Source organism: Hydra viridissima, unplaced genomic scaffold, assembly GCF_058129835.1.
Source record: "Hydra viridissima isolate aposymbiotic clone 2 unplaced genomic scaffold, HvirCarnegie_v1 scaffold_6, whole genome shotgun sequence".
Classification (NCBI taxonomy): Eukaryota; Metazoa; Cnidaria; class Hydrozoa; order Anthoathecata; family Hydridae; genus Hydra; species Hydra viridissima.
This window is the reverse complement of record NW_028324305.1, coordinates 4,920,161-4,943,902: the sequence shown is the minus strand read 5'-3', so window position 1 is coordinate 4,943,902 and position 23,742 is coordinate 4,920,161. Positions and strand designations below refer to the sequence as shown.

The 23,742-nt window shown below is 27.9% G+C and overlaps 4 protein-coding genes across 4 annotated transcripts; 1 reads left to right on the top strand and 3 right to left on the bottom strand.

Moving 5' to 3' along the window:
- The first annotated feature begins 592 nt into the window (after nucleotides 1-592).
- Nucleotides 593-23,742, top strand: LOC145189715 (ATP-dependent RNA helicase DDX42-like). The gene is made up of 21 exons (XM_090089942.1): nucleotides 593-926; nucleotides 1,067-1,250; nucleotides 1,377-1,429; nucleotides 1,770-1,926; nucleotides 2,076-2,111; nucleotides 4,133-4,237; nucleotides 4,511-4,630; nucleotides 7,885-8,106; nucleotides 8,240-8,323; nucleotides 11,174-11,273; nucleotides 11,429-11,476; nucleotides 12,618-12,715; nucleotides 12,822-12,915; nucleotides 13,125-13,205; nucleotides 13,352-13,453; nucleotides 13,655-13,756; nucleotides 14,149-14,222; nucleotides 22,509-22,559; nucleotides 22,697-22,816; nucleotides 23,002-23,142; nucleotides 23,317-23,742. The coding sequence occupies exons 1-21, from the start codon at nucleotides 652-654 to the stop codon at nucleotides 23,455-23,457; spliced, it is 2,388 nt and encodes a 795-aa protein (XP_089946068.1). The 5' UTR covers nucleotides 593-651; the 3' UTR covers nucleotides 23,458-23,742.
- LOC145186963 (uncharacterized) lies at nucleotides 15,464-17,457 on the bottom strand. Its single transcript, XM_090089947.1, has 3 exons — nucleotides 17,177-17,457; nucleotides 16,052-17,102; nucleotides 15,464-15,909 (listed from the first exon to the last, which is right to left on the bottom strand). Exons 1-3 carry the CDS (start codon nucleotides 17,339-17,341, stop codon nucleotides 15,761-15,763), a joined length of 1,365 nt encoding a protein of 454 aa, XP_089946073.1. The 5' UTR covers nucleotides 17,342-17,457; the 3' UTR covers nucleotides 15,464-15,760.
- LOC149886747 (uncharacterized) lies at nucleotides 17,430-18,377 on the bottom strand. Its single transcript, XM_090090443.1, has 3 exons — nucleotides 18,150-18,377; nucleotides 17,757-18,041; nucleotides 17,430-17,620 (listed from the first exon to the last, which is right to left on the bottom strand). The coding sequence occupies exons 1-3, from the start codon at nucleotides 18,316-18,318 to the stop codon at nucleotides 17,430-17,432; spliced, it is 645 nt and encodes a 214-aa protein (XP_089946569.1). The 5' UTR covers nucleotides 18,319-18,377.
- Nucleotides 20,763-22,480, bottom strand: LOC145189716 (melanocyte-stimulating hormone receptor-like). Its single transcript, XM_080066371.2, has one exon. It carries the CDS (start codon nucleotides 22,191-22,193, stop codon nucleotides 21,027-21,029), a length of 1,167 nt encoding a protein of 388 aa, XP_079922497.2. The 5' UTR covers nucleotides 22,194-22,480; the 3' UTR covers nucleotides 20,763-21,026.

Genomic DNA, 23,742 nt, shown 5'->3' with positions numbered 1-23,742 from the left:
TTGATATCAGAATGGCGAGTAGTTGGGATTCTTTACGCATAACAAAAATATTCTGCATTTCGTGTTCGGACTGCCGCGTGACAATAGAGAGAGCGAAATGAAACTGCTTGAACTCACTTGGTCTACAACTCTAAATCTCTTTAGTAACAAGTCAGTTAGCTCCTGCATTCCTCCCTGAAAAGTAGATGGCCATAGCCAAAAAAAATATTCTATAAAAATCAAATCATATTTTGCATTTTATGTGACTTATTAAATAAATATACGGTATTAGTTGTATGCATATCTGTTTAGAGAGATTTCATTGTATTTGAGTTACGCTATATTTAGATACTCTATAGTTGTTTTTTTTTAGTTTTTTTTTATTTTCTTATTGATTGAGTTTTTGACTCATGTTAAAAATTAGTATTTAATTTTTATCTGGTTTTTCTGAGATTTCGGGTGAAAACCTAAAAAGGAATTTGGATTTATATTATTAAACATATATGAATTAGGAGAGTGATTTTAAATGAAAACTCTAATTGATTAATTTTAATTAAGCACATAAAACTTAAATTTACTTATATAGTCATAGACTTAAGTTTATATATGTATTATTATAAAAACTGTGTTTAAAGCTTTATTAGGAGACTTAAAAAAATCTAACAAAGAACAATGCATAGCAACGATAGGTTTAAAAGCACTGGTTTTTCTGGTTTTACGCTTAAAAAAGAAAATTTGACTTCTTCAGCTAAAGCATCCCCTTTTCAAAAATTTGTATCAGCTTCTCAGCCTACACTACCAAAGTTTCACACAGATGAAAATGAAAAGAGATACCTGCAAGAATCTGGTGCTGGTGTAACTGAAGAAGATTTATATGATCCGCTTAACCCAACAGATGCAGATGAATCACTTCTTCAGCCTAAATTAAAGAAAAAAAGAATAAAAACGTAAGTGAAAATATGAGCTCCCATTCTAGCATGCCTTAATTAAATAAGCTTAAAGTTAATTTAAATTTTGTTTAAAATTCTGTTAAAATTAGGGAATGTACTACAAATTCTCTTTTCAATTATTTATATAATTTCTTTAGGCGTTGGGATGTTGATGATGAAATTCTTCCAACACGCCCAATAGGGGCTCCCACATCCAAAAAAATCTCCAATATAAAAAATGAAGAATGCGCTTACCAACAGTCAGAGAACAGTCCACAATCTGAGAAAGTTAATGAATATAGTGATGAAGATGAACTAGATAAATTTATGGCAGGAGTTGAAGTAAGTTATATTATTTCTTAATATTGAAAGTCAATAAAAGTTAAATATTTAAACAGCAATTATTTTGAACAAGTTATTAACCAATTTAAGTAGAGTGATCCAAAAAATGAATGCTGACTTTTTTAGGAAACTCTTGAAAAGGAAGAAGAAGATATGAAGAATAAGAAAAATACTAAAAAGTACGAGTGTTTGATTGTAATTGTCAACAATTCAAACTCAATCATATATTATGAATAGATATAAATTAGTTTTCATTATGAGTTCATGTTTATCTTATTTTTAATATTTAAAGTTAATAAAGTATTTATTAATATTAAAATATTAAGCTTGTCTTTCTTTTTTTATAGTAATAATATTATTTTTCTTATAGTTTTTTATAGTTTTTTATAGTTGTTATTTATTTTAAAAAATAAAGTAAAATAAAATCTTAATTCTTTAATGGTTGCTTTAAATTAACATCATAAGAGGGATACATAATTTTGATTTTTTTGCTGAATAATAATGAAAAATTCTCTATAGGTCAAAGAAGGATGCACGTTTAGATGTTGAAAATGAAGATGACCAAGAGTCCTATTTTAAAGCTCGTAAAGATATTCCACTGATTCCATACCCTGAAGATGAAGATGAAATAGAATATGATAGTGATGGAAATCCATTGCCTCCAGAGAGATCTAAAGTAAAAAGCATGTTTTTTTGCCACATAAAAATTTTTTATTTACTTTAACTTTTTTTTTATAATACTAAATTTAACTATGTTAAAAGAATTTCACACGTTACTGAAGTCTTTCAGTTATAACATTTTTTTGTAAGTTGTTTTTTATTTAGATCATTGTTCCATTACCACAAGTTGACCATCTCGAGGTATTGAAAAATTACTTTATGAAGTTTGTTTTAATGATTAGAAACAGAATTTTTTTTTAGAATGATTTTTTGTAAAGTATTGTGAATTAGTTTTAGCCCACCATGATTTTAAAATTATTTTTTTTTACTTCATAAGTCCTCCATATTTTTTATAAAAGTATGGAGGACTTATGAAGTAAAAAAAAAATCAGGTTTATAGACACATATATTACAAAAACTTTGTAATATATGTGTCTATAAACCTGATTTTTTGTAATATTTTGAAATTTCGTGGAATATTGGCCCACTCTCTTTTTAATATTCGGAAACATTCTTCAACATTTTTGAGGTTATATTCAGCCTTTTTTTTAACCAAATAATCCCAAACATGTTCAATAATGTTCAAATCTGGACTTTGAGGAGGCCAGTACATTACTTTGAGAACCCCCTCCTCACACATATCCTGTAAATATTTTTTTGGCCACTCAGTAACATTGTTTTGGATCATTGTCTTGCTGTAGAATGAAATTATTATCAATTAGTCTCATTCCATATGGTATTGCATGATGTCTTAAAATTTTTACATATTGTTCTCCTGTTAGTTTGCCATCAGTTCTGATTACATCACCTATTCCAGATGATGAAATTCAACCCCAAACTAAAATGGAACCTCCTCCATGCTTGATTGTTGGATGTAGATAATCAAGGTGATAAGCCTCTTCCAACCCTTCTTCTTAAATACTGTCGCCTTCTGCTACTGAACAATTCAAATTTTGATTAATCTGTGTATATTACACAGTTTAACATTTCTTGCATCCAATTATTATGCTGTTTTGCATATTTAAGTCTTTATTCTTTGTTTCCACAATGTAATAAAGGCTTTCGAACTGCAACACACCCTCTTAATCCAGATTTTAGTAAATGTCGTTGAATGCAAGTTAAGGAAACATTGGTCACAGTTGCAGGCTGAAAATTGAAAATTAAATTTAAAGTGGAAAACCTCCAAAGCTTACAAAACATGACATAAATATTTTATGTCATGTTTTGTAAGACATAAATACTTTATGACATGTTTTTGAAGACCTCCAAAGCTTACAAAACATGACATAAATACTTTACATCATGTTTTGTAAGCTTTAGAGGTCTTCCACTTTGAGTTTTGTCCTCAAGAGATCCTGTGTTTTTAAATCTTTTTGTAAATACTCTAATGCCTGTCCTTGAGTATTTTATTTTTTGGACAATTTGTTGTTGCGAGTAACCTTCTTCATGAAGGATGATAATTTTTTTTACGTTCCAGTAGTGAAATTTTTACCCACTTTAACACTTTAATAACAATAAACATAATAATACAAAAAAAGAAAAGAAAAAAAAACCTTAACTAAAATAAGTTTTGCTCTTAGAAAAACAAAAAATAATAAACACACAATATCTATGAAACATCTTTGTAAACTGTACTATCATCTAATATGAAGCTTTCATAGCAATAAATAAACAAAAATTCAAGAGCAGACTAAAAAATAAACAAGCTGATACGAATTGGGTTCAGATCAGCATATGATAGAAATAAACAAGTTAGATAAATTTAAATAAATTTTTGTATTTAGATAAATGCAAAAATTTATTTAAAATTTTGATAAATACTGCTTTTGTTTGTTAAAACAGTGTTTAGTATTGTTTGAAATAAGAGATTGTTTTATATAAAAAAGTATTCAGAAGCTATTATTCAAATACATTTAAAAAACATGAGTTTTAATAAGTGGTTTAAAACATATTCACAGTAATGTATGTGAAAAAAAAAAAAGTTCTAAAGTTTTTAACAATAATTCTATTGGTATTGTTCTATTTGTTTTTTATTGGTATATTCACTGCTTGAATGGTAGAAAGTTTCTATCGTTCGAGGAATAATTAACAGTGTGATAATGTTAAGAGAGATTCTTTTTTCTTATTTATGCTATTCAAACTAAAAATTTCTCTACATAACATGGACTGTAAGGGTTTTTATTTTATTTTACTTGTGTATGTTTTTACTAAATTTCCTTTAGATTGATTACCCACCATTTGAGAGCAACTTTTATGAAGATCATCCTGACATTAAAGCACTCACAGAACCTGCTATTAAAAACTTAAGAGATAAACTTGGTTTAAAGGTAATATCAAATATTGTTCTAGACATAAAATCAAAATACAATCTGAATTAAAGTTTTTGAAAATCTAGACAATCAGCTATAAGTTATATAATCATCAGTATAAATCTATAAATTAAATACCTTCATGTAAATTAAATATTTAAAATGCATAAATGAAAATATACTCACAGTTTTGAACTTAAAACAATACCTCTTATAATTTCATCTACATTAACTCATTATTTTTTATTTCATTAAAATGTTCTATAAAATGATTTACTTTATTTGTGACAGGTGATGGGTGCAGACCCTGCACGACCAGCTATAAGTTTTGCTCATTTTGGCTTTGATGATCATTTAATGGGGGTTATCCGCTCTTCAAATTATTCTAAACCTACTCCAATACAATCCCAAGTAAGTTGGTATCTAAATTAGGTGAATTTACTCTTGTGCTATAACTTTTGGGTACCCTTTGCCGAAACTAAAAAAAAAATATTTTTTTAATTTTATTGCATTCCCTTTTATTAATTTTAATTAAAAAGATTATACAAAGAAATTATAAAGCAGTTTTTCTAGCTCTTTTGCTGGCAGTCAGCACTTTTGTGATTGCAATCAATTGTTTTGAATGTTGCATTTTCAATCAATAGTACTGCTAATCCAGAAAGTTTTTATGTGTGACATTGTAGATCAATGATACTTTTCAATTATTTTGAGTTATGAAAAAGATCATTCTAAACGAGCAACAAAAATGGGTCTTGTTAAAATTACTTGATATACAATTCATATATTTGGATATAATTCTTCTAAACTCCTTTCTGAATTGAATTCCAAATTCTCCATAACAGTATAATTATCTTCTAAAATATTTCTTAAAATAGAAAGTTCATTTTTAAATTCCACCTCTTCAATATCACCTTCTTAGTGCCAGATTGAAATGCCGGACCAGATTTGTACGATAAGTATTGAACTCATTTCTTCTCATAGTTTTTAGCTTCTTATTATTAAAAAAGAAAACCAAATCTTTCATTTAAAGAATTTTACAATTCAAATCATTGTTGCAAATAATCTTTCACAATATCAATTAATTTATAAAAATAAGGTTGTTTAAATTTATCAACAGCAGTTAGATGGTTACACTCATTGTCAATTTCAGAAATGAGCTCACATATATCATCACAGAATTCAATTGGTTCATTTTCTTGATCTTGGAGTTTAATTTCTTCATTTGTTAAACTGTACTAATAACAAAAAAACATCTACATTGCTATATTTGTTTATAAAACATCTACATTGCTATATTTATTTATAAAACATCTACATTGCTATATTTGTTTATAAAACATCTACGTTGTCATATTTATTTATAAAACATCTATGTTGTCATATTTATTTATAAAATATCTACATTTTCATATTTATCATATGCCTTATTTTTATGGTCTGTATAATAGCAATAGTCAGGTAATCTTTTGAGATTACGTACTCTACATTTTGTTAATGGCAAGCTAAGTTCTAGTAATATATCAGAATAGTCTTAAAATAGTCTCAAATAAGGCTGTTCAGTGAACTGTGCTATTACATTGATTGCTACCTATTATTATTATTATTATTATTATTATTATTATTATTATTATTATTATTATTATTATTATTATTATTATTATTATTATTATTATTATTATTATTATGCTTCTTTTATAATCTCATTGAAATTGTTTTTGAAATCATCAAGCAATAATAGCTTAGTCTTTGTATGTTGTAATACATTATTAAATGCTGTATCTTTTTTGCTGAAGCAAATGAAAATGTGAAGCTTTGATAACAAGTGATACCAAATTGTTGTCAATAAGTTCATAAGAATTTATTTGTTCTCCTAAAGATCCAGCAAGAGTTTTACAATTTGGTTAGTTATTCTTAAGTTCATTTAGGGCAAGATTAATTTCTTTAATCTTGTATTTCTAAGCTTTTATACTTTTAAAGTGATATTACCATCAAATATTATTGGGTGCCTTCAGATTAATTTTTAATTAATTAATTTTTAATTAATTAATTTTTCAGATTGCTTTGTTGATGAAACAAAAGTCTTATACAAACTGTTTTGTATAGTGAAATAATTGTAACTTTTACCAGTGTTTTTTTTTTAACACTATCACCTATCAATAATTTGATGTTGAATTTATCACATATGCTGTTGGTCTCTAATAGTCAACTTTTTACTCCCTTTTATTCTCCATATTGCTTGTGTTATCAAATTTATCAAATACCAAATAGTGATGGACAGCTGGTCTTTTTTGTGAAAATTCAGTGTAGAATCTATCATTACAGAAAAGTACTTTTATGATTTAATATTACTACTAAATGTGAAACTCTAGAAGATAGTTGTAAGATAATTTTGTTTTGAGTTTTCAGGGAAAAAATATGTAACTCTTTTTTCCGTTTCAATTATTGATTTTAAATATATTTTCAGTTCTGGATTAAAATCAGATAGTAAATCAATTACACTCAAAATATTACCATAGTTTTTTGCTATAAAACCTAAATTTCTTTCACTTAAAACCAATACCAGTTTTACAATACATTTCAAAATTTTTTGCCACCTTCATTTTTCTTTATTGAACACATCTTCATAGAGATGGTCTATTCCTGTTCTGTGTTTGATGTTAAGTTCTTGAATTCGCGTTTTATATGCTGATGCAAGATGTTCCTTCAAAGATTCATTTTCAGATGATTCAAAGATTCCTGTGCATATTTAGAAAATCCACTTGAAGTTAAGCTTTTTTTTTTTTTTTATAGATGAAAACAAATGACAACAAAAGCAGAAAATGTTTCCTTTAATTCTTTTTCATCATTTTTCATTTGTTGATAAAGGTAATGCCACTGAAACATCTTTCTTGAGTATTTCTTTTATAATGGATACCTATAATACTTTTTTGGTGATTTCTCGACCAAAAAGATCTGTAGTTTGTTGTCAATTTCATCAGGCTAAGTTGCAAGGTCTGATATGCTGTAATTGAATTTGGCAAATCAAATACTACTCCCTATTTGTGGATTATTACTAATTTCTGAAATATTATCAGATAAAATATTGTCAATAGTTATGCTATTGGTTCCTGATTTATCATCTACATTCTGGTTCTGGTTATTAATATTTTGAAGTTGTGGCTCATTGACATTTTCTTCCACATTATTGTTTTCAAGTTGAGATATACTATTTGAAATACATATTTCAATTAATTGCCTCATTTTAAAAATTTATTTAATGATCTTTCATAACATAATTTTGACATTTGAGGTAAAAAAAAAATGTTACAAAAACATTTTAAAAAATAAATAAAAAGTTAAAATAAATTTATTGAAAAAACAAATGAGACTATATTACCTGACACCCGATATATTTTTAAAATTACTAACTGGCCAGCTTAATCATTTAAATGAAATGTTGTATATATTGTACCTTTCATTTAGTACAATAACTTTTATGTGTCACAGTGGTTTATGTAAAAGGCTAAAAATAATATTTGCTATTTAAAAGTAAAGAATTTTTTTTTAATTTAAAAAATAAGTTTGTTAAAAAGCAGCAGTAGTAGTATTTTTTAATTTTGAAAAAATGTTAGTTTAAGATAAACACATGAGAGGTTTTTTAAAATTAACCTATTTTACTTACTTAGGCAGTTCCAGTTGCATTAAGTGGACGTGATATTATTGGTATCGCCCGCACTGGTAGTGGTAAAACAGCTGCTTTTGTGTGGCCAATGTTGGTTCATATTATGGCACAACCTGTTCTAAAAGAAGGGGATGGTCCTATAGCATTGATATGCGCTCCAACAAGAGAGTTATGCCAACAAATAAATTCGGAATGCAAAAGATTTGGAAAGTGTTATAATTTAAGGGTAAATTTTTTCATAGGTTTGCTGATAAAGAAATAACTTTTATTCTTTTAAATGTATTTAGACCTTTATGTGTTTTAAAATCTTATCATGTTAATGTGTTACTTTAATAACATTATTATTTAATTTTTTTTAGTCCGTTGCTTGTTATGGAGGAGGAAGCAAATGGGAACAAACAAAAGGTCTTCAACAAGGTGCAGAGATAGTTGTTTGCACACCTGTAAGTTAAATGTGCAGTTTTTATTAGTGTCAGCATAAAATGTGTCCTTACATCTATCTGAATTTTCAGTTAAAAATATTGTTGAACTTTTTTCAACAGTATTTTAAACAAAATTGTATTTTTAGTTACTTGTGTTGATAATAGACTATAAGGATTAAAACCAAAAAATAATTTAGATTTTAAAATTTTGATGGCATAACCTGCATAACTTTTAAAGTCTATAGAAATAAACAACACTAACAAAACAACTTATATAACCTTCAACAAGAAATTTCTTTCATTTTTTATGTTTGCTTATTTTAAAATAGAGAACAGTGATAGAACCTAATGAAGTATTAGCTGTAAAAATTCATAATCTTTCCACTAGAAATGATCCATACGTGATTTTAGAGTGTTATAGGATCAGCCTGTCAACAATTACAATATTTTTTACTAAAATATGTGAAGAAATTTAGACTTCATTGAAGTGCAAATTGCTTTGAACTTCAATGAAGTCAAAAGGAAATTGGGTGGCAATTTTTTTCTCCAGATATTCAAGAATGGAAAAGTATAGCAAAAAATATTGACATGTTATAAAAGTTTCACCTATTCTGTTGGCACAATAATGAAATAGAAGATAAGAAATTCATGAAAGCGCCTCTCAATGAACCACAGTGCTGTACTTTTAGCACTATGCAGTGCTATATATGAATTTACAATGGTTTAGGTGATACTCAAAGAAAAAAGTTGTGGCTGCAATTATAAAAATTGCAGCTATGCTGTTGAAAACAGTAAGTTAAATATTCTTAATCTAGAAAAACAAAACATGAGTATCAATAGGATATTAGTTTTTTCAAACAATTCAAAATGCCATTTCTTACTTTTTATTTGATATTAGGCCCCTATTTTTTCAAACTGTAACCAATTATGTGTTTGAGTCATAGAAACATCATGAAACATATAACAACATTAAAGAATAACTGCAGGATGTAAAGTGCTTTGTTGTTTCATGAATAGATTTTATTCTATTTTCTTCCATATGTGGATGGTATACATTCTTTTTCAAAAGTTGTACCTTTTGATTTGTTGGCAAGTTTTCAGTATTTTTAAGGTCTAAATTTTGCACAAAAAAGTACAATAAAAAATTGTTCACAAATAAAACTACAAAAAGTATTTAATGATTCAGTTATGGTCAGCTAAATGTATGTGGCCACTAAAAGATTTCTTGAAAAAAATGCCACTAGCAACTTTTGACAAGTCTGTGAAACATTCTACTAAGTTAATAAGTACTTTTGTTGTTTTTTCAGGCTATTTTTGTGTGTGAAAAAAAATTTTTTTTTTCCTTTATCAACTCTTGACAACACACAGTTGAATCATGTTATGTTTAAAGCATCCTTTGTATAGTTTCTGAACTAGTCAACCAAGTTATATGTAAACTAAATCAATATAAGAAGCTAAATATTTGGAGTTTTACTGGCATAATTTGCATAAAAGACAGTAAGTGTACATGGTACATAGGCACTTAATATGTATTACTAGGGACCTAATATGTATTACTCTCTACGTAAAAAATTTAATTATGAATGTAAAACTGGCACTTTTTAAATATAAATTTTATTCAGTTATCCATAAATATCATTAGCTGATTTTCGGAATAGAGAATTTAAGTATCATTACAAATAAAAATTTGAGAGTTGTTTTCATTGTTTCATGGATGACCATGGATGTACCCATCAATTTTAATAGTAAACTAAAGAAATTAAATGTTGCCATTTTAATGAAATTAATAGTTATTAGTGAGTACTACAAGAAGCCATTTGATGCAAATTAGAGCATCAAATTTATCTTTTTTACTATTTATTCACAAGTTTAAGTTTATACCACTTTCACATTTTTTTTTGAATAAAAACTTGACATTAAGCCAGTTTTAACAACTGGCTTATTATATACCAGTATGACACTCTGGTTATATATTATACTGCATGTATTAACTTTTAGCTAAAAATTGCTATGCCCATTTCAAGGCCTGTCTTCATAATATCATGCCAGTATAATATTCTAGCTTTCTGATTTCATTAATGAAATGTACAAAAAGTTGCTTTTTAAGTTACATGGAGTGTTTAACCTGATGAATCAACATTTATTGGCTGAAAAAAAATATATATGCCAGTTTATTACAATTTAAAAAAATTAACTTAAATAGAAAACAGAACACTAATTTAAAAAAAAAAAATTTTTTTTCACTAATAGTTTTATTTTTGCGATTGCTGTTCAAATATTTACAAATAATTAGACAAAACTCACAGATTAAATGTTGAAAGAAACAACCACAGAAGCATTAAATGAAACAGAAAAGAAAAAAAAAATCTAATCAGCCAAATTAACAAACTGCACAACAAGTACGATGTTAAAAAGTATCCCTTTTTTATAAAATAAAAGCTTTAAAGCTTTTTAAATTTCTTTCATTACAAAGTTCTTATTTCTAATGTCATAAAAACTCTTTTGGAAAAATTAGTCTAAAGTTTCATATTTGTGAATTCAGAATAACGTTCAGCTAGGAATTAACTTGGCTTCCTAGTTGAATAATAATAGTGCTGTTATAGTTGACAGAAAGCACAAATTAAGAAAAGTTAAACTTAAAATACAAAATAAGAGCTTAACTGTCTGACACTGAATTAGTGCTTATAATATGATATGTTAGCTTTTCAGCTTTTTAGAGTTTTGTATATTACTTTAAGAGTGCAAAAAACTGTTTAAATAATAACACCATTTCAAATAAAATAAAGATTTACTATATTTTGATATATGTTCACCTTTTTAAACTTTTCATCACCTGTGGCTAACATTTTTTTTTTTTTTTTTAATATAAAGGGTCGGTTAATTGATCTCATTAAAGCAAAAGCCACTAACTTACTCCGAGTTACATACCTTGTATTTGATGAAGCAGACAGAATGTTTGACATGGGGTTTGGTATGTGGTTTTGAATATTTTTGAAAACCTCAATCCATTACTAATTTTAATAATCTTTTTTTCCATATTTTTAGTTAAACATAAAAAGAGGCTGTTCAATAGAATTAGAAAGTAGTTTTTGATTTTTTTCTTCATGTTTATGTTTTATGTTTCAGAGCCACAAGTTCGTTCAATTGCAAATAATGTGCGTCCTGATAGGCAATGTAAGTTCCAAACATGACTGATAACAAAGTTCAGAAATTTTTAAATCCTTTGATGGTAATGTGTGTGAAATAAACAGAGCTACAAGTTCGATCAATTGCAAACACTTTTATCATTATGAAAGACAAATAATTTGCCTTTAAAAGTGATAAAAGAATTTTGTAACAAGCTGTGTAATAGGAACAAAAGGAAATGGCAGTAATCAAATAATTAATTTTTATGTTTCAATTTAAAATGTTTAATGGGTTTAATGCTTTGAAATTGTTTTATCTCTGCTTCATAATATGCTCGTTTTACAATCAGAAATAATATCTTTTAGTTATCTTAAATATTTACTTAGAGTTGTGTTTTAATTAAATTGACTTCTTAAACCTTTAATTTTAAGCAACGAATTTTGCTGTTTTTTCACTGAATAGAGATATTTTTCATTAGATTTTCTCATGGACTATGCTATTTTTATTTTAAAATATCTTTCAAAACAACCTGTGTGCACTTATCTGAAAATGACTTGTTTGAGCACATCATTGGTTGCTAACTATTTCTTGACAACATAAAGGCAAGGTTATACTTGAAAAAGTATTTACTGCATTAAAGATAGCTGCAGATATGTAAATGAAGGTCATTAATGATTCAGCAAGGAGTGGAGTCAAACTAATCTAGGAAGAAAATATGCAGTTGATCAAGATTGTTGCAAATGCTTTCCACATTTAAACAAAAGTACTATTAATGTAGATTTAAAACTTCACACACAGTTTTTACTGCAGAACAAGATTTAGATTAAAAATAATGGAATTGTAGAATCTTTGTGCATCTGATGTAATTGTACAATCTTTGTGCATCTGATGTAACTACTGTTAAAATTTTAAGCTAAATATTGTTTGTTTTAGCTTAAAATTTTAGAAAATATCATTTTTAGAAGTAGATCCTGACAAAAAGAAGAGAATCATTTTAGAAAAACTTTTTATAGGTATAGGCAAATGTAAAGATCAGGTGTATTACACTGCTTTTGTACACATTTCATAAATTTTTTGTATTTAACTTTTTGCATTAAGCTTTTTTTAAATACCAAGACACAATAAAATTTATTAAATTATTTTGTAAAGTATAAATTTTTATTTTTTGTCTTTTTTTATTTTATTTTAGGTTTACTTTTTAGTGCCACTATGAAAAAAAAAGTGGAGTGGCTTTGCAGAGATATTCTATCTGATCCTATACGAATAGTGGTTGGTGAATTGGGTGAGGTAAGTTTGTACTATTTTTATAAAGGCGATTAGAAAGTTTTTGAATTTGTTTTTGTTATTGCTTATTTTTATTATTTTAAATGTATTATATTTATTTTAAACACAGGCAAATGAAGATGTAGTACAAGCAGTAGAAGTCATGAAGTCACCCCAGCAAAAATGGAATTGGTTGTTAAGTCACATTGTTGAATTTACATCAGGTATTCAGTTGTTTGAATTCTAGCAACTGCATGATATATTAATTTTGATGTTTTTTTAAACTGTACTGAGTTTAAATGTTGTTTTTTAATTGAAATAAAAGATAAAAGGGGCTTTAGATTGATTGAAGAATTTTTTGCCAGTTTTAAAATAAAGTTTTTAAGATTTGTATAACGATTTGTAAGTTTCTATACTTTTTCTGTGTTTGTAGGTGGAAGTGTTCTTATATTTGTAACAAAAAAATCAAACAGTGAAGAAATTGCTGCAAACCTAAAGGAGCAAGGATACGAGCGTAAGTTTTTAAAAATGCTTGTTGAAGTGAAATTATTGAGGTGTTGATTTGTTTTAAAGAACTAAACATTAAAAAGAAAACTGGTGCTAAAGGTTTTTAATTGATTAAAAAGTTTTTGACTGACTTTAATTTGCGTTGGTTTTTAGTTGGACTTATTCATGGTGATTTTGATCAGTTTGAAAGAAATAATGTTTTGAAGCAGTTCAAGCAAAAGCAATTTTCCATCCTTGTTGCTACTGATGTTGCAGGTCTAAAAATTTGTTACAAAATTTTTTTTATTCTATAAAAAAAAGATTTTCTAAGTTTCTTCTCTGATTAATTAATATTCTTTTTTTTTTTAGTGCTTTTTGTGTTTGTTTTATTCTTATTTATGATATATGATATATATGATATTTATGATATACATCTTGTGTTCGCTCATAATTGAAAAAGTTTTGGTTTTTTTTCAGCTCGTGGTTTGGACATACCTTCTATTAAAACTGTTGTGAACTATGATGTTGCTCGTGACATCACAACACATACACATAGAATTGGTCGAACTGGACGTGCAGGTTTAAGCTTGATACTTATTTTATAAAAAATGTAACTAGTTTTCAATATCATGAGATAAAATTGGGGTTTAGTTACAGTTGCTACATACTGCTGTTATGCAAAGATAGCTGCATGATCAAAAACAACATCCCCAGTAAAATTTATTTGTAATAAATGTCTACTAGCCATGTTGAACCAAGAAGGTGACTGAGCTAGAAAGTCATAAAGTTTATTCTTACATCTAAAATAAAAATATAATTAAACAAAGTTGCTGTAAAATTTTAAATGTTTCTTTCTTAGCATGGCAGTTAACAACCTTTATTTTTAATAATTATACCTCTTATTATTTCAACAGTTTTTGTTACTTTTTGTTTTTTTCAGGTGAGAAAGTTTTTTTTTGTTTTTTTTCCAGGTGAGAAAGGTATTGCTTATACTTTGATCACTCCTCAAGATACACATTTTGCAGCTGATCTTGTTCGAAATCTGGTGAGTTGATAAAGTTTGTTTTGGTGTATTGTTATTTTAGATCATAATTTTTTTTGTAAATAACATTTGCTTATCACAGGAATATGTTTTTTACAGAATTAATTTCTTTTTTTAATTTTATTGTTGGGGTTACAGATACACTGACTATTAGATTGATTTTCTCCTCATTCCTCGTTTTTCCTGATAAGCATCCTATATGTTTGTAGAGATTTTTTTAATTTGCAAAAAAATCCATTCAAAATTTAATTTTTTGCTTGGTAATACATATAGATGAGGATTGTTAACAAACAAATATTTAAGAAAAAATGCAAGCAATATATATGTTTTTACAATAAAATGATAAATACACTTTGATTAGTTAAATTAAACATTAATTCAGCAGATTTCAGTTTCTCTTGTACTTCTCATGGTTAATGGTTCTTTTATGGTTTTTGAATTTGTGATGAGTTGCTTCCCCTTATTTTGCATAGCTTCTTAAGTTTCTGTTATTTCATTATAAAGGGTGATTTTTTAAGAGGTATAGAACTTGATTTTCAAAAAAAAAAAAAAAAAAAAAATTTGAAAAATAAAGATGACATCTTTTTTTGAGTTGATCGAACGGTCGATATAATTTAATGTTTAAAGATAATTTCATGTAAATGTAGGTTGCGGCTCCGTTTTAGATGGCCCATGCATAAGGTCCAATTTTGGCACACTCTCTCCAACATATCGGCCGGTATCTCACAAATAAATGCTTCCAGTGCGTCAATCGTTGCTGGTTTATCCCTGTAGACATTAACCTTAATATGGCCCCACAAATGGGAGGTCATGTGGCTTCAATTGTTGCACCAGCTGTATCTTTTAAGGTTTTACACTCAAGTCCTTTAGCAAAATTTTCCACGTAGTGGAGTAACAGAGGCCCAATTGCTGCAAACAGCAGCGAATCAACATTTCATCAACATTTCATGGTCATCACTAACACTAGTGGATACACAGTGGGCCTGAGCATGCTCAAAAAAAAATTTTTGTACCCAATTTTTTCACATAGTAGGTCTGAAAGGTGTTACTTTTCTCAACTCAAATCTGTTAAAATTAAAATGTTTGAACAGGGGTTTTTGAAAAAAAAAGTATTTTCCTTTTTTAAGAATTTCTCAGTAAAAAGCACAAAAAATAACATGAATTGCTATCTATGCTGTCTTTAATATTTCATAAATGTTTAGATATAATAGAAGAATTTAAATATCAATAATAAAAAACATTAATTTATAATTAAAGCTAGTAATTCTATAACAGTATTGTTCATATATTGATAATAAATGAAAAATCTCAAAATATGAAATGTCATTAGTGAATATTTGTGCATAAAATTACAGATATATAACAATGTTTTGTACATTACATCAAGTCTGCAGAGCTATTGACTATTTAAAAAAAACTATACATCTTATTTATGTTTTTATTAAGTTTATTCATTTAAAAAGCTTCGATATCCACAACACAAAATAGACTTATTGAGTACTTATTAAAAATAATTTACATAAATAACTCTAATATATACTTTAAAAGTGCGCAATATTGTATGCTGCAACAGTATTCTTTAATGTTTTGGAATAATTTGGATGATACTGCCCGATTTTTCTTTGGTTCCAAAATTGCTTGAAATCCTGGTGTACTGCTTCCAACGCCTGCTCCGTCCAATAACCAAGGCCTAAATATTTTTTTATATAATATAATTTAAAGATTTTTTAAATTTGTTTAAATATAAAATAAAGTTTTCGCAAAAATATAGTCCATATTTAACTAAATATTCAATATCATCTAATAGATATTTCCTGTAAAAAAACACTTACCAAATGTGCCCCCTTTAAGGTCAATAAACTCTACAATATGTTGCTCAACAATATGAACTTTAACTGTTACACTGGCTCCTAAGTTTCTGTAGTCATCTGAGAATTTTTTGATGTCATTTTTGTAAGTTTTACACAATGTTTTCCCAAAACATCCTTCTATAACCTTTTTGAAAGATATTAGCGCCTTTATATATTTGGCCCCATGAATACCAAGACCATGTGTACAAAAAAATCTATTTAAAATGTCAACTTTTTTTAAAAATATATTCGAAGCATTTCCTTCAAGTCTGTGTTGTCCTTGATACAATACTCTGCCAAGATTAATGGACTTAAGATAGACTGACATGAAGTTAAAACCATCTTCTTTGTTCTTAAACATATTTTTTTCAATTTCGGAAATAATTTTGTCAACAATACCAAGTAGAATATGTAGTCCAGGAATGTTTATTATCTCAACAATTTTTTTCTCAGGATTTCCTGTAACAAGAGGAGGATAAATGCTATTTTGAAATTTTTTGGCCTGACTAAGTTTAGAACCATTTTCTAACCATTTTTGGTGCCATTGATGCAAAGAACTGATTGTATTTGCCTTAGCTTTAGGCAACAAAGGTATCTCAGTTTCGCAGAATGGACACGGGTGTTTAGAAGATGCACATTGCTTTCCAACCATTTGTAGTTGAACTTTAATATCTTCTGACAATGAGTAGTCTAAAGATCCTATATTAAGCTTTTCAATAAGCATTCTTAAGTTTACATAACTTTCATCCATGTGAGGTACAATTGCTAGAATAAGGGTTTTAAAAACACTGGAATCTTTAAATTCTTTTTTTTCATAGCCTTCTGAATATTTTATTCTCTTTTGAGGAGTTTCCTGATCTCTTTCATCAGGCTTGTATGTTATAGAGGCAGTACACTTTAAAAAGCCTTGTCCACCATCTATTCCCACTTTAATATCAATCTCATTTGGTAGTAGTTTCCTGTGGTTCATTACCATAGATATCAGTTTCTCTACATCATTGCAAATTACCCCAGGAACCTCTTGTTCAATAAACTATAAAATTATTGTTTGATTAAATCAATAAAATTAATAATCAATGTATAACCATTCATAAAACATTAGACTACCTCATGTGAATTTCCAACTTTATCTTTTGTAAAAACATTTAAAAGTTCAGAACTGAATAAAGGAACTAGTAATGAGTTTTCTGTAACTCTTGCAGCTCTGTAGTTGCTTGCAACAGAATTTCTATCTCCGGTCTCGTACCTAAGAAACTTAGCAATCTCTAACATTTTGTTGTCGCTAAAAATAATTTTTGAGTTATTTGATTTGCTATAACTTTAAATATAATTTATAGGTTTATAAATCATAAAATAAAAACTATATATTAAATTCTTGCCTAACATGAATTTTATTTTGCAGCATTTTCAATTTTTCTAAACCAAAGCGTGGCTTCTTAATTTCAGTATTGGTAAAATAAACCAGACATTTATTTCGGCCATAAGTTTTTAGCTTGATTTTATTGTCACTTTTACCAGCCATATGTTTTAGAGTAGAGGATACAACTCTTTCTAAAAAAAATTTTACAAAATCTATGACAATATTTTAGTTTTCTATTAAAATAAATTAAAAATTGTTTTCTTTTTAATTAATATATGTAATAAGAATAATAAAATTATAATTAATATTATTATGAAATTATTACACCTTTAGTTTTAGGTGAAGCAGCCTGTAATAAATTGGACAAATTTTTCTTTCTCTGTGTTTTATTGCATGGATGACGCAAACCTTTTCCTGTTTCTTTAAAGCAGAACATACAGATCGGCCTGACTTTCTGGTGGTCACTTTCCAAATTTATTTCTAGTTCTTTATTAACTTGCATGAAACTTGGCACTAAGTGAGTCTTATTTTCTTTACTATTAATAGTTTCGTGACCTTTTTTACATATAAAGCATTGGCATCTGGCTCCTCTCATAACTCTTGTGTTCAAGCCTAAAGATAAATCTTTATAACTACTATACTGTGTTTTACTAGGTTACAGTAATGTATAAGTTATCTGAGATTAAATACATTAATTTTTTAAACTTTTATATTACTTACTTTTGTATTTTGGTAGAAAACTAAATGGTTTGTATCTGGGATCTTTTTCCTCTAGTCCAATGAGTTTTCTTCTGCATGAAGGACATAATTTTTTAGGCAGATTATTATTTCCAAAATTATATTCTTTCCAGCAATGATTTTTTATGATACTTTCATAATCTATACTCATTTTACAATACTCTCTTGGTTTGATAAGCCTAAATTGTGGGCTTCGTTTCTTTTTTTTAGAAAGACAGAAGACACACTAGTTTTATGAAATCATTGTGTTCTTTTGGTTTCATTTTTTAAAATATTATTTTGTTTGTTTTCTATTAAAAAGTAATAAATGAATTTAAAAATAATGGCATAAGACTAGATGAAAGTTTACTTGGTTTGTTAGATTACATAACTTTATATAAATGTTGGTATAGACAGTATGATGTATAGAACAGTTATAGTAATAAGTGTATTAACTATTTTTAATGATATCATAATAATATTCTTACTGTAATGTATAGTACCAATAAAATACTATATATATGTTGTATAAAGTATATAAAGTAAGCATTCCTTGTATTTGAAATGAATGTTTACTTTTATATAAGGTATATAAATTTGTTTTTTTTGTTGTTGTTGTTGTTTTTATAAAAAAATTCATAAAAAGGAAAATACTTTTTTTTTCAAAAACCCCCATTCAAACATTTTAATTTTAACAGATTTGAGTTGAGAAAAGTAACACCTTTCAGACCTACTATGTGAAAAAATTGGGTACAAAAATTTTTTTTTGAGCATGCTCAGGCCCACTGTGGATACAGCCACAATATTTTATTCGATCCTCATTCTACGTATGCATGTTGGTGGTTTAAATGTCCAATAACGTAAACTGGGTTCGAAATTTAGTCACAAGCTTCCAAATAGCTCCCTCAGTAGGCCGACCAAACTGCCCATAAATTGGAAGAAGTGCTTGATGCACTCTCTTAACTGATCATGAATTTTGATAGTAAAATTCAATAATTTGCAAGCGTTGTTCATTCGTAAATCGATTCATGGTTAAATTATAGACCAAACTGATAAAGTTTGACAATGACACAAGACATGGTGCACGCGTGATCTGTCAAAACCAGTATTGCTAAAAAGATACCAGCAAAAAAATCACCCTTTACAAAGGGAAGATTGTATCAAACTTGAATATCTATTTTCCTTGAAATTTTTAAATCAAAATAAAACAAATGTTGAGCATAGATTTTTTTAAGTTTTTCAGAAATGTTCATCCCAAAAGGTCACTGATTTAACCAAATGAAATTGAACCAAAGAGAACTTTTCCAACCAGTAAGTTATAAGTTAAATGTAATTTTCTAAGCTAAAATTGCATCCCCTTTTTAGAAAATCTAACATAAAAGTAAGTATATTGATATAAATCTAAGATAAAAATAAGTATATTGATAAAAATAAGTATATTGGATAAAGCATTGTTTTATACCAGAAGATAAAGTGTTTCATACCATAAGATAAAGTGTTGTTGGAAGCTCCTCTACTCTACAACATCTTAAAAAGATAAAGTTTGTTTTACGGAGATTCTTGCAATTGTGTTAGTAGTAGTGGTAGTAATTAAAATGGTGGTAGTAATTAAAATGGTGGTAGTAGTAGCGGTAGTAATTAAAAATCATATTGATAACAGATAAAAGTAATGGTTATGATTTTAACAAATACATTTTTAACATCAAAAGGGTCCTTGTGATAATCTTATTGTTGTATACTTAACAACTCATTTAGAACATACATGTAATATACATGCATCAATGTTTACTCTAATTATACATGTATGTATAATATAATTACAAGATACAAATCAAAATAAATGTAAAAACAAATGTAATTAAGTTATAACATAGATAAAAATGTATTTTTATTTACATTACTCCACATTATACATAAATGCATATATATTATATATGTACATTCTAAAAATGTTATGAAGTTAAATAGTGAATGTCAAAGAACTTTAAATATATTTTCCAACAATCAGGAAAAAGGTTTTGCCATATATATGTTCTTGATTTTTTTACAGGCTGAGGGTGTAATGGTTTGTAAAAATTTTGAATTGATATCCTTGTTTATCAGCTAAACAACACACGCAGACAATTTATGACATCATATTAAGAAATTATGAGTTAGACAAATATTGCAGATTTTTATCAGGATTTTCAAAATTAACAATTTTGGTTTTCAAACTACACATACCTGGCACTTAGTTCAGATTTGATTAACAATATAAATCTTGACTACTAATTTATAGGAGTACAGAAAAATCATTTTGTGGAGAGGTTTAACTTTCAATTCTAGGAACAGTGGTTGAGATTTAGAAAACACTGAATCATTTTTTACTGTGGATTGTCTGACAATGAAGTAATATTAGTCACAAATTAGAAATCTTTTTGCCAAATTTTTTTGTCAAAAATACTAAAATATTTTTTTACATTTTTTTTACTAAAAATAAAAAGTAGAATACCTAGATTTAAAAATTCAATTAATTTATTGAATTAACTGTAAATTCGTATCAAATATTTATTAATCTTAAATAAATATAAAATATTATTAAAATTATAATAGTAAACTTCTCATATCATTGAAAAACTAAAAATGGTAACCAAATGACCTTGAACTAAATGGTGACCAAATGACGATATTCTGTATGGTAAATGACCAAATACTAAATGTTGTATGACCAAATACTAAATGTAAAAAGACCAACTATGAAATGGTAAATGACTAAATACTAAATGTTGCATGACCAACGGTAAACTAATTTTAAAAGTCAACCTTAAAACCAATAAAAAGTTGGCATAAAAAAGAAATCAACCAAACAAAAATTTGCATAAAATAATTTGTAACTGACTATTAATAGGCTAAAATATTGATTTGTGAATTGCTTAAATTGGATATATTACTCTTAAGAGAATTCATTCTTTCAACATAACGATTTTCTTCTATTACATTTTCCTGTAAATCTTTTTCCTGGACGATTTTGGGCGGCTTTCTCGGGCTTATTATATATACTTTTGCAAATCGGCGGCATAAATTTGACAAGTCAGCCATCATTGATTTGTTTTCTTGTAAAGCATCTTTTCCAACTGTTTCTTCTCTCTCAATTGAATATGCTTCTATCATACTGTTTCGTGTTTTCATCCCTAAAAATTTTTCGACAGCCTTACGCAGAACAGTGTTTTTTCTGCTATAAACAAACACGTTGAGGGCGCTATTTGAATAACCTAACGTGAGAAATATCCAGTGCAGTTTTACTATAACAGAAGATGACGTTACATCGAGGCTACTCAATCTGTAGACTTTAGAAAGTGCGAGAAGTAAGCTTACAATGACCCACGGATACCAACAGCCATAAAAAGTAAGTACCACCAAAAGAATTGTACGCGACGCCTGCGTTCTTACTTTTATTTTTTTGCCACTAACGCTTAAGTTAGGCAAAGGTAGACCTTTTAATTTAAAGAATACTTTAGAGTAAGTGTACATCATAAAAGAAGACATAAGTATCATTACAGATAATACAGTGACGTGAAGTAGAACAGAATTATAATATATTAACGGTAAAGTTCCGAACAATAATGCGGAAAACCACACAATAAAAACCATCATTAATGCGCGTTTTTGAGTCATTAATATTGTGTAAGTCATGGGATGTACAATATATAGGTACCGATCCACTGTAATTGTCATAATTCCCAATGTTGAGGCACACGAAGAAAGCCATCCTATTACAAAGTATGCCTTGTCTAAAAAGCATGAATGTCTCGTACCTAATATTGTAATTGCTATTAAAAATGGTTGAGTGGCTGTACCAACTATTGTGTCTGCCACACACACTGAGCAGATGAGCAGATATGCAGGTTCTGATCGAAGCTTGAAATTCTTTAGAATCGTTATCCCTGTTATTATGTTGCCAGGTATTGAGATAAACATGGAAACACCTGTAAAGATAATGATGGGTAACTGACCATAGTTTCCATTCACTTCTGGCCAGAGAAAGCGACAACTTTTTGAACTATTCATGAATTAACATCTTTTTCTTTGAAGCTTCTAGTTTTTTAACCTGAATTACAAAAAAAAAAAGAAGTTTTTATAAAGAGATTTGCAAGCTTCAGTTATAACGTAATAGTTTTTTTAAAAAAAAGAAGTTTTTATAAGAGATTTGTAAGCTTCAGTTATAACGTAATAGTTTTTTTAAAAAAAAGCAACGCGGTTGCGTTTAAAAAAAGTAGTTTCTCAAATTCACTTTAGCTTTAAAAGACTCCTAACTTTTCGTTAATTGTCAGTGAAAATTCAAAGTAAAAAAAAAAAAAAAATTAAAGTTTTTTTCAATTTAAGGAAGGCGCCAATCAACGTGTTCCGGATGAACTTTTAGAGTTGGCTCTCAAGGTAGATTTTTTTTTTGTTTTTGAGAATATGTATATTCGTATCTTATCAACTTTTTAAAAAGTTTTCCCTAATAGTTTCACTTTTATTTTCTATTTAAATCCATATCTATAATTCGATTTTCTGTTAATTTTATTTAGAATCCATGGTTTCGCAAGACGCGTGCAAAGCGTGGGCGTAAAGCAGCAAACAAAGAATTTACTCCACGCGATCGACCTGGTCTCGGCTTACCAGAGGGAAAAGCAGGAGGAAATGATGAGGTAAATAAAAAAGTTTTTTGTTTCCGTTTCTAAGCTTTTGTTTTCGGTTTTCGTTATAACATGTTTTTTGTTTCACTATTCTTTGATTTTTTTTTATGCTAATCGTACAGTAAATTTGCTGCTATTTCGTGTCTTAACCTATAAATTGAAAGACTTTCATAATTCATGCTCTGCACTTATTTCAGGGTAACTTGGCAGATGAAGAAGAGTTGGTTGTAGGTAATTCCGGAGGTAAACGACCCTCAAGGTCCCTTCTAACATCATATGCTATGTCTTCTTCAGCATTTGGATCGAATAGATTAACAAATTTAAAATCTGCTTTTGCGGTTAGTATACTAATTTTCTACTCCTCTCTTCTCCATCCTCTCCTCCGTTCTTTCTTCTCTTCCTTTCTCCCTCTTCTAGCTTTTTGCTTAAGAGTCTTTAGTTTTACTAGTATTTATATTTCGCGTTGCATCTTTGTATCGTCTATCGTATTATGTCGCTTTTATTTTATGTAGACTGGTTATAGTCGATTTGCGAAAGCTTCTGATTCGGGTAATTCGACGATGGATGTGGGAACCAAAAGCGGGAGTGGTGCTGCACGTGAACATTTCGACCCCGCTGATCAACCAAAAGCCATGCAAAAATGGGATAGGTGATAAGAGACTGTTCGTTTCTTTTATATCGATTACGTGACTCAGTTATTCATTTCATATGGAGTTATAAATCGAGAAGAAAAAACCGTCGCCATCACGGATTAGCTAGCCTGCTCTTCATACGAAAAATTTTTAATCACATAACATTGTTAAGACTCCAAGAGAATTTAGAAACGAATTCCTAATAAATTCCATTTGTCTCTTCGTGGCAACTGCTTTTTTATGAGGGAACAAGTTATTTAGCCGAAAATGATGAATGAATTTGAAAAAAAATAATAATTTAATCCA

Bases quoted from the DNA above. Each gene is read 5' to 3' on its own strand.
- LOC145189715 (XM_090089942.1), top strand. From the start codon at position 652: ATGCATAGCAACGATAGGTTTAAAAGCACTGGTTTTTCTGGTTTTACG. The intron at 8,324-11,173 runs GTAAGTTAAATG...TTTAATATAAAG, and splicing joins AGATAGTTGTTTGCACACCT to GGTCGGTTAATTGATCTCAT. The intron at 11,477-12,617 runs GTAAGTTCCAAA...ATTTTATTTTAG, and splicing joins TGTGCGTCCTGATAGGCAAT to GTTTACTTTTTAGTGCCACT.
- LOC145186963 (XM_090089947.1), bottom strand. From the start codon at position 17,341: ATGTTAGAGATTGCTAAGTTTCTTAGGTACGAGACCGGAGATAGAAAT. The intron at 17,103-17,176 runs GTAGTCTAATGT...ATAATTTTATAG, and splicing joins AAGTTGGAAATTCACATGAG to TTTATTGAACAAGAGGTTCC. The intron at 15,910-16,051 runs GTAAGTGTTTTT...AAAAATATTTAG, and splicing joins CCTTAAAGGGGGCACATTTG to GCCTTGGTTATTGGACGGAG.
- LOC149886747 (XM_090090443.1), bottom strand. From the start codon at position 18,318: ATGAGTATAGATTATGAAAGTATCATAAAAAATCATTGCTGGAAAGAA. The intron at 18,042-18,149 runs GTAAGTAATATA...ATTTATCTTTAG, and splicing joins TTTTCTACCAAAATACAAAA to GCTTGAACACAAGAGTTATG. The intron at 17,621-17,756 runs GTGTAATAATTT...AATTTTTTTTAG, and splicing joins TGCTTCACCTAAAACTAAAG to AAAGAGTTGTATCCTCTACT.
- LOC145189716 (XM_080066371.2), bottom strand. From the start codon at position 22,193: ATGAATAGTTCAAAAAGTTGTCGCTTTCTCTGGCCAGAAGTGAATGGA.